General features: G+C 43.3%; 1 protein-coding gene across 1 annotated transcript; it reads left to right on the plus strand.

Annotated features, from left to right (window-relative positions):
• Nucleotides 1-203: 203 nt before the first annotated feature.
• AKAP14 (A-kinase anchoring protein 14) lies at nucleotides 204-9,490 on the plus strand. The gene is made up of 6 exons (XM_044268716.1): nucleotides 204-267; nucleotides 1,846-1,981; nucleotides 2,074-2,165; nucleotides 4,074-4,253; nucleotides 5,911-5,963; nucleotides 7,938-9,490. The coding sequence occupies exons 2-6, from the start codon at nucleotides 1,852-1,854 to the stop codon at nucleotides 8,020-8,022; spliced, it is 540 nt and encodes a 179-aa protein (XP_044124651.1). The 5' UTR covers nucleotides 204-267; nucleotides 1,846-1,851; the 3' UTR covers nucleotides 8,023-9,490.
• The last annotated feature ends 1,085 nt before the right edge of the window (nucleotides 9,491-10,575 follow it).

The raw sequence follows: 10,575 nt of genomic DNA on the forward strand, positions 1-10,575 counted from the left end.
TAATGCAATGTTGTAAAAGGTAAGTCCTCACAAATGCTACAGTGGTTAGTAGGAGACGATCCTGCGATCTGCTACATGTATCCCAATGTGTGAAGAGGATGCAGGATGATGTCAGCCTGCAGCAGACCGTCCCCTTGGCTGACCGCTCAGGTGATTGGAGACTGCAGCCGCCTGTCATTGGTGCACAGATCTCCATAGCTACATCTGTGTTCAAACACTGCGCACTGCTACTCCATACGACTCCCATCCAGCTAGGAGGAAAATCTGGTAGGTGTTCATTTTATTGCAGGTTCTGCTCCGGTATTGCATGAATCTCATAAAAAGAATAATTTCTTTGCTTGTATTTTAACTAGGCGACACACTACAGAATGTAGCAGAGCTGAGATAGCTCTTTTTCATGCCAGTGCCAGTGTGTCATCTGCGACTTTATCATTTCTGTCTCAATGAGTGTTACAATGTGCGTGATGCAGTTGCGTAGAGTAAGATGACAAATTCATCTCTGCTGCTTGTGCATTGCACCCAGAAGCCAAGGCTAAATCACGGCATTGCCTTCAGACACAAAAGGAAATATCGCTTTGTGGACCTCCAGGTCTATACGGTGCAAGGCTAGCAACCAGTCTGGGGTAAAGCAAATGGCACATGTTAGTGAGAAGGGTGATATGGGCGTAAGATTATATTACAGTTTATATATATATATATATATGCATTTGCATGTTAAGGGAATCTGTCACCAACGCAGCTGACATGAGAGATGTGCATGCTTTTCAGCAGAATCTAATGGTCTTGGTCCCATCTCGGTACATGCCCCCAATGTGCATAAAAATAAGCCTTTTCATTTTATACAAATGTGCCCCTAGGTGCAACGAGGGCTTTGCTGTTGCACTTAGGCTCTGCTCATTTTCTTTCCTGACTGTGCCTCACCACTTTGTCTGTCTGACAGAGCAGGCAGTGTAGCCGCGAAGCAGCGCATTCAGCATACATAGCTGGAGATTGCCGGGCAGATAGAATTTGTCTGCACATGTGCTCATCAATCTCCAGTCATGTACTGCGCATGTGCTGAACGCGCTGCTGAGAGACTTCAGGCCCAGGGGTGAGTACGTTTGCACTGCCTGGCCCTGTCAGTCAAAGCGGTGGGGGAGTGGCCAGAAAAGATGAGCCTCGGTGCAATGGCAACACCCTAGTTGCACCTAGGGGCTCATTTCCATAAAATTAAAAGGCTTATTTTTTGGGGGGAAATTGAGGGCATGTATCAAGATATGACTAAGACCATTAAATTCTGCTCCCAAGTGCACATTTTATTGCAAGGTATGGGGTAACAGATTCCCTCGGAACCAAGAGAAGGGGCAGATTGAGGGGAGAAGTTAATTCATAACTAATAAAATAACAAACTATCACACGAGAATCAAGTGAGGAAAAGGTCAAATAAAATTGGCTTTCTAACGGTAGGAACAAAAAAATAAATAAAAATAAAATCTCAATTTCATTGTGGAAGCTGAAGGTAGAAGGTGTTCAAGATAACTTCACAACATGTCCCTCCACCCAAAGTGAACCCCCTAGAACTGTGACGTCCCGGCCTTACTTGATTTCAAAGAGATAGGCTTGAGGGCATAAGTGAGTGTTGGGGGGGGCACCTCTTGATTTCACCATGGAGACCCTTCTTGCACCTACACCCCTTCTGCCTATATACCCTTGTAGAAATGAGTTTGGGTTTTATACGTATTAGATATATAAGCTACTATCTGGTGAAATCAGGTAAACCGAGGAATGACGAACACATTTCTGTATTTTGGGTGGTTACCCTTTACAGTAGACATATAAAAATCCAAACTTCTTGTCTTATAACAGCGCAACATGGATTCCGAGGAAATGTACATTGCGGCACTTAAAGAAAAAGCCTGTGAACTGGTAGAAACTGCCATGAGAAATGCCCAGGACAGCCTGAGAAGCCTACACACGGGGCTAGGAGAGGAAAGGGTTAAAGGTAACGTGAAAATGCACATTTCACCTGCACATAAGACTTCGGTATGTCAGGGCAGTAACACCTTATAACGTACACAAAATGTCTTGTTTTAGAGCAGGAACATGACGTGAAGAACATCCCATGGCTCTCGTGTCAGGACTTCACTGTGGAGCTGGGCAAGAAGCAAATAGAAGAATATGTCTTGGTAAGATTAGACAATGCAGGATGTACCGTATGAAGACACGTTAAGGATAAGCAAGGTTTCTGTACGCTAGGAGTAGATTTTTTTTTTATGCAAAAGGAATGGGAAATATAATGATGGGATCTACATTTTGTGAGGTTAGGAGATCTACAGGAGGACCAGGGACAGGTACACATGTGGTGTGCTTTACAAAACCCCTTTGGAGGTCGTCCAAAACAGCAATTCATGTCCAGTAGTGTGAAAGCGTAAAATAAAGCAAATCACCAATATTCTCTCATTTCAAAACTGCACGGATTGCCCGACTGCCGCAGTAGTCACTTAAACGTGGCAGTTCTGAGTTTTTCCTATAAGATGTAATGTGTCATCACAGCCTCTCGTGGCCGGGAGCTCTTCCCTGAGGGTCGGCGTGGTGGGGCCGGCTGTCTGGGACAGTTCATTTCCTACACCAGACCCTTTCTCCATCACAACTATCTTTTGGAAAACTCCATTAAAGGGGGTTTCTAGGGTAACCATGTCAGGATAAGGCCTCATGCACACGACCGTTGTTTTGGTCCGCATCCGAGCCGCAGTTTTGGCAGCTCAGATACGGACCCATTCACTTCAATGGGGACGCAAAAGATGCGGACAGCACTCCATGTACTGTCCACATCTGTTGCTCCGTTCCGTGGCCCCGCAAAAAAAATATAACCTGTCCTATTCTTGGCCGCGCTTTGCGGACAAGAATAGGCAGTTATATTTAAGGGTGTCCGTGCCGTTCCGCAAATTGCGGAATGCACACGGACGCCGTCCGTGTTTTGCGGAACGCAAAAACAGAATGGCCGTGTGCATGAGGCCTAAGGCGACTACTATTACACACAAACAGGTAATAGTGCAACCCTAAAACTTCCCAAAGTCACTATCCTTACCTACTTGCACGGTCACCCTAGGCAGTGACCCCACAACTGGGCAGCAGTCCTTATGCTGAAATACATGCACAGGCAAAGCGCAAATAGGGAACAACAAACAGACAAACAATCAAAGAGCAGTCGTACAGTAAAGGAAGCGAATGAGAAAAGCAACATGCCAAAAAGTCTAAACCAAGAGATCAAAACACTACCAAATTGCCAAAAGCCAAAACGTAGTCACTATACCAGTCCAGAAATCCATAAACCGGCGGAGCCTTCAAATACCACAAGAGAACAGCGGGGGAGCCAGAGGACAAGAAATTTAGGCAGCGCCGGCCGTGGGAATCATGATAAACTATGTTTTTTAATAATTCATGTAGTTGTACCTCATGTACATCATTTTCATACTTTTTGTTTCAGTTTGGACTCCCCAACCCGTTTTTACCATGTAATAAATCATTCTGGTTTGCTTCCATCCTGTATGTGCAGTGCCCAAAAGCCCTGCGTCTGGGGTATCCCTTGCCCCTTAGGAGGTTTCTACAAAATATGTCCCTCTTATAGAGCAAGTAGTCGTGACACCAGTTGCAGTTAAGCAACAAGGACATGGAGTCCCCTTTAAGTATGGTAGTGTTGATACCCAGGGTAGGAATGCCAGAGTGATGTAGGTGGGTCTACAATGTCCCTGAAGGTGTTGTATGCACGTGTCACGGTGCTCCTACCTGGATATCCTTGGATCCCAGACGTGGTCGGGCGAAGCGGTGCACAAAGGGATGAATAACTGGGATGATGAAGGAAGTAGAATAAATGGAGTCCAGACTTGTAGTAACGTTGATAACAGCTTTACTTTGCATAAACAGTAATCCTGATCCGTCTGACAAATGCCATCAGTTTGCATGCGTTTTGACGGATCCGGCAGGCAGTTCTGGCGACGGAACTGCCTCCCGGAATCCTCTGCCGCAAGTGTGAAAGTACCCTTAAGAAATCTGTATGCCTTGAAAGTAATACTTAAGTCATGTGTTGTGGACAGACATGGGAATTCCACGAGAGCTGGTTGTACTGCACAGATTTCCTGAGAGAAGAAGAGACAGAGTTCAGTAAGCTGTTCCATTATAGGATGAGATGGAGCATCCCAACCTGTAGGAAGCCAATTCCCAGGGCGACGGCCTGCATCTACTTTACTGTAAAGATCTCCAAAATTAAACCTCCCGTAAGTATCAGTCTGCTGCTAAACCATTTGTGATCATAGAAGTAAAAGCTGCATATACTGATCTATGGCTAGTCCTCCTGTCCTCCTCACACATGCATGCTCGGCTCAGGGAAGCATGCACCTGTTCTCAATCAGGAATGGGGGGTAAGCTAATGCCAGATCGTTTTCGTGGTCGCTTATCTCCCATAAGCATCAGACATGTTCAAATTCATCATTTTTCCCGACACCGACCAACGTTTTTTGGCCTGATATAGAATACACAATATAGGGTCAAGCAGTCCCGCCAACCTTAAAGGGGCTGTCTCCCTTCAGCAAATGGCATTTATCATGTAGAGGAAGATAACACAAGACACTTACTAATGTAATGTGATTGTCCATATTGCTTCCTTGGCTGGCTGGATTCATTTTCCCATCTCATTATACACTGCTTGTATTCATGGTTACGACCACCCTGCAATCCAGCAGTGGCCCTGCTTGCACGCGATAGAAAAAAGCGCTATACTATCTGCACTCCCACAATATCGGCCACCAGCGAGGCTGCCGCTTTTTTCCTATAGTGTACAAGCACGACCACTGCTGCTGGATTACAGGATGGAAGTATCTTATGTTGAGCAAAGCGAGCTTCGGATCATAGCGACCCATCTCCGTACAGCATTCAAATGTATGGGTTTTGGAGAGGAGAAAACCGCTAAGTTTGAAGTCTCATGAGACCTCAGTGACTTCGGATTGCAGTTTTAAAATGCCTTTCAAGTTATAAAATTCAATACCAAATGTCCGCATCCGTTGTTCCGTTCGGCAGCCCCCAAGAAATATAAAGCATGTCCTAATCTTGTCCGCAATCGTGGACAAGAATAGGCTACTTTCACACTGCCGCTTCTGGGTCCGCCTGTGAGATCCGTTTGAATGCCCCAAACTGATCCGTACAGCCCCAATGCTATCTGAATGGATAAGGATCCGTTCAGAATGCATCAGTTTGGCTCCGTTCCTCCTCCATTCCGCTCTAGAGGCGGACACCAAAACGCTGCTTGCAGCGTTTTGGTGTCCGCCTGGCGGTGCGGAGACAAACGGATCCGTCCTGACTTACAATGTAAGTCAATGGGGACGGATCCGTTTACATTGACACAATATTGGTGCAATTGTAAACGGACCCGTCCACCATTGACTTTCAATGTAAAGTCAGGACGGATCCGTTTGACTTACACTTAGACTTCTTTTTACTAAGTGTATGCAGACGGATCCGTACTGAAGGGCTACCATAGTTTGCATTTATAGGTGCGGATCCGTCTGTGCAGATACCAGACGGATCCGCACCTATTGCAGGTGTGAAAGTAGCCATAGGTGTGACACTCATACAACATACCGCCACCATTACAAAAGGGGCCCTGGCCGTTGCCGCTGCATTGTATAGGCATTTCTATAATGGGCCCCCGTTCTGCTCCGCAAATTGCGGAACACACACGGGCAACATCTGTAGTTTTGCTGATCCGCTATTTGTGGGCCGCAAAATACAATGCGGTCTTGTGAATGCGCCCTAAGTCTAAGGTGTATGGCCACCGTCACTCCAGTTCCTGAAGCAGAACAATAGGCGCTGTCTACTTTCTAAGATGGCTCGCAATTTATTTTGTCTTTGACTATTCACGTTTCCTTTGTTTTTCAGACTTTACCAGTTGAAGTTTTCTTTGTCTTCGAATCCAACAGACTTGTTCACAGGTATAAAACAAAGAATTGTCCCTTGTTGCGGAATCTGCTCATGAATCACATTAGTTATAAAGCTAGGAGCATGGTTTGATCATCCATCAAAATGACCAACCGCAGTACATTTCTGATACCCTGCCACGCTCAATCAATCAGCTTGTTTCTTCTAGAGCCGAGGTGCATTTCTATTGTGCACTTTTTGCATCAACCACTTGGTTGTCATGTACTAGAGGAAGCAGGTAAGATGTTAGGAGAACAGGGCAACAATAAAACATCACTGAGCTTTCGACAAACTTTGCATTAAAGGGGTTGCCCGAGTTATATCTATATGTTATGGTGGCTTATAACATTATTAAAAATACATTTGTTTCAAAATATTTTATTAATTTTTTTTTAAATACAGACCAATATAAAAAAAAACAGTAATCAAAAACATTATTTTATCGCTGGACGCAAAGTTAGGATGTGCAGAGCAGGGGGCGGGGAAGGTCAGATTATTCACCCCCCCAAATATTCATGAGGGAGAGCTTGGTCATTGTTGTTACATGCCCCCACAGCTTTTCTGCAGCATGTAAACAAAGCAATAATAACAGAACCATGCAAAGGTGTAAGTATGGGTTTTTCTCTTAAGCTTAACTAATGTATATGTATGTCCTGATGAGTTTTATAAGTCCCCCCCCCCCCATAACTCTGATAACCCCTTTAATCAGTAGTACAGTGTGTGCATATGAGGAATACCTTTGGCCATTATATCACTTGTAACTGAGATTTTTAGCAGTTTTCCTCTGTGCTTGCTGAATATCTAATTTGTAGTATGGATGGAGACTAGCTGCCATCCACTGTACACAGAAAGTAGAGGAGAATCTCCTTCCTAACTGTCTCAAAGTCACTCAAAAGCAGCCTTTATGGAGAAGAACTGACCTGTATGGTTGTGAATGAAGCACTTCTGCTGAGCTATAACCTTCCTATATAGCTGTGCGGTCTCTCTTTGTCAGTGTCTGTCTCTGAATGTCTGCTCACTCCTCCCCTCTCTCCTCTCCATGGACTTGCATTGACATGTGTCATATGATCTTCCTGCAGAGATGATCAGTAGTGGACAGGACATTGCAGACAAGAATAGGTTTTTCTATTATAGGGCCGGCCGATATCCATGTTTTGAGAATCTGCAATTTGCAGACCGCCAAACACAAATGGCCGTGTGAATGCACCCTAAGGCCTCATGCACACGACCGCTGTGTGCATCCGCGGCCGTTGTTCTGTTTTCCGTTTTTTTCCGCGGACCCATTGACTTTCAATGGGTCCGTGGAAAAATTGGAAAATGCACCGTTTGGCAGCCGCATCCGTGATCCGTGTTTCCTGGCCGTGAAAAAAATATGACCTGATCTATTTTTTTCACGGCCAACGGTTCACGGAGCCATTCAAGACAATGGGTGCGTGAAAAATCACGGATGCACACAAGATTGTCATCCGCGTCCGTGACTCGTGTCCGTGATCCGTGTCCGTTTTTTCCTATCATTTCAATGGCAAACTTGACTTAGATTTTTTTTAGCATTTTTCATGTCCATGGATCCTCCAAAAATCACGGAAGACCCACGGAGGAAAAAACGGGCACGGATCACCGTACAACGGAACCACGTTTTGCGGGACGTTAAAAAATACTGTCGTGTGCAGGAGGCCTAAACCTGAGTTTTTGCCTGATGTTACATTTTTGTTTAAAGAGCTGGAATACTTTTTTACTCCACTTCCACATATCAGTCTATTGTATGACACAACTCTTCAGAATGACTGGTGTACTCTGACAGTATGTTGGGTTATGTGGTGCATCCAGGCAGAGCTGTGTGCACAGTGGTTGTCCTATCATTCTCTGTTGGGTGCTGTATGTATGGAGCAATTCTTTCCTCCGTATATATGGTATCTGCCAGTCTGCTTTTATGTTTATTGCTTTTTCTCATTTTTTTTTTTTTTTACCTTTTGCTATCACTTTTACAGACCTGGAGAGACAAGATTCAGAGAAAAATGGTTGAAGGACATCATCGAAAGCAAGTTGATAATGATAAACAGTATTACATTTTAATGTATTGCCCAACTCTCGGTAAACACTTTCATGCCAAACTATACAATTGTATAAATAGCCACAGTGAGGCTGGTGTCACACACTGGTTTTCCTGGCAATGTTGAGGTGTTTTGCATTATTTGCAGGCCGAGAAATACCATCTCCAGCTGTTCTAGGGAAGTCTATGGGAAAGATTAAATGAAGGAGTAGTGGAGTTTTTTGACACTTGCAGTGTATTTTTTTTTATCGCAGCATGCTCTGGCCATGGCATTTTTTTATGGTGTTTTTGTGTGCCTTTTTTGTACCAGTGTATTCTTCCCTGGCTGCTTTACACAGGAAGCGACATTATAGGGGGATACGTATTTTCATACATATAACATAAGCCATACTAAAAAACGCCATGTGCTCAAACACACTTTTTTGGCTAAAAACACAAAAATGCCTCAAAAATGCTTCCAGGAAAGTTGACAAATCATCTTTTTTTTTTCTGAGATTTTAATACTGACGACTATCCTCTGGATAGGTCGTCAGTATCTGATCGGTGGGAGTCCTGGGACCCCCCGTCGATCAGCTGTTTGAGAAGGCAGTGGCGCTTTTCCTAGGCTGGTGACGACACGTCCATCGGTCACGCGGCCTAGGCGCAGCTCAGCTCCATTCAAGTGAATGGGGCTGAGCTGCGATACCAAGCCCAGCCGCTATACAATGTACGCTGTGAGACGGCTGCGTCTATCACTGTTCTCAGACAGCTGATCGCGGGGGTCCCAATCAGATACTGGCGACCTATCCTCAGGATAGGTCATCAGTGTTAAAGCCTGGGAAAACTCTTATAAGCAATTCTATGTTATTTGTAAAATCAGTGTTGTCTGCTGTATGTGGCAATATTACTGTATTTTAGATTTCATCCGATTATTCATCCTCTGATTAGTAGAACATATCGTAATTAGTTAAGTCAAAAGTATATGCCGTCTGCTGGCAGATTTGTGGCACACCCTGCATATTGCCATGAGAGCGCTATAGCAGGTTATAACATTATATTGTGGAATGTATATTTAAGCACTTGCCTAATATATTATATAAAGTGACTCTAATTTGATATGGAGGAAAAAGTATGTATGAACTGTAAAAGGTGTAATGTTTCCAATGTCATTTTAAACCTCAGGAAAAATTAAGCAACTGTAATGAGTTAATTGCAGTCATAGAATTAAAGGGCACGTCCGACTTTAGAAAAAAAAAAACATTACTACTTTCTTCCAAAACAGCACCTCACCTTTCCACAGGTTGTGGGTGGTATTGCAGCTCAGATGCATTCACTTCAGTGGACACAAGCCATGGAGAAGTATTGGGAAAGTAGTAGTGACTTTCTTCTTCCTTATTCCTCAAGTATGGGGGGAGCGGGGGCTGGTTACCAGCTGACCCGAGAACAATTGTCTCCTGTAATCAATGTCTGTAATGGGGAGTATGTGGCAGGAAGGACTGATAAGCAGGCGGTGACACGCTCATTGTATTATGTTTATTATTGTAATACATTACCCTTTATAAATGATCTCTCTATATATCTAATCTATGTATTATTAAAAGATTAAAGTGCAAGTGAAAATTATTTTATTGTATTATAATGTGTAATCTTTGGGCACAGTATGGAACTGAAGGCACAAAAAATGGGGTGGCTCTACCAATCAGTAGCATGGAGTGGTGCTCAATATCTATGTGTTAGCTCCAAAACACCAAAGGGTTAATTTAAAATAGTAGTAGAAGATATGGCACTCGTATACCTGGAGGACTGCTTAAACATTCGACTTTATTTGAATTCAACCAATTCATATATCATAATATTTAAAATGAAATAATTAAAAGATCATACAAGATACGTAAATTGTACAGAAATTAAGAAACAAATGGATAAAACATCATAAAAATGACGATAAAGATAAAAAATCACTTGAGGTATGGAATAACTAATTAGCACATAAGTCAGACAGCATATACAGTAGGATGCGAAAGTTTGGGCAACCTTGTTAATTGTCATGATTTTCCTGTATAAATCGGTGGTTGTTACGATAAAAAATGTCAGTTAAATATATCATATAGGAGACACACACAGTGATATTTGAGAAGTGAAATGAAGTTTATTGGATTTACAGAAAGTGTGCTATAATTGTTAAAACAAAATTAGGCAGGTGCATAAATTTGGGCACCACAAAAAAGAAATTAAATCAATATTTAGTAGATCCTCCTTTTGCAGAAATTACAGCCTCTAAACGCTTCCTGTAGGTTCCAATGAGAGTCTGGATTCTGGTTGAAGGTATTTTGGACCATTCCTCTTTACAAAACATCTTTAGTTCATTCAGGTTTGATGGCTTCCGAGCATGGACAGCTCTCTTTAAGTCACACCACAGATTTTCCATGATATTCAGGTCTGGGGGCTGAGATGGCCATTCCAGAACGTTGTACTTGTTCCTCTGCATAAATGCCTTAGTGGATTTTGAGCAGTGTTTAGGGTCGTTGTCTTTTTGAAAGATCCAGCCCGGGGCAGCTTCAGCTTTGTCACTGATTCCTGGACATTGGTCTCCAGAA

This window comes from Bufo gargarizans, chromosome 9 (genome assembly GCF_014858855.1).
Source record: "Bufo gargarizans isolate SCDJY-AF-19 chromosome 9, ASM1485885v1, whole genome shotgun sequence".
Lineage (NCBI taxonomy): Eukaryota > Metazoa > Chordata > Amphibia > Anura > Bufonidae > Bufo > Bufo gargarizans.

What these genes read in the sequence shown, in the direction of transcription:
- AKAP14 (XM_044268716.1), top strand. Translation starts at nt 1,852, where the DNA reads ATGGATTCCGAGGAAATGTACATTGCGGCACTTAAAGAAAAAGCCTGT. An exon ending in AGGAGAGGAAAGGGTTAAAG is followed by an intron (nt 1,982 to 2,073) that starts GTAACGTGAAAA and finishes GTCTTGTTTTAG; the next exon opens with AGCAGGAACATGACGTGAAG. An exon ending in TCCAACAGACTTGTTCACAG is followed by an intron (nt 5,964 to 7,937) that starts GTATAAAACAAA and finishes TCACTTTTACAG; the next exon opens with ACCTGGAGAGACAAGATTCA.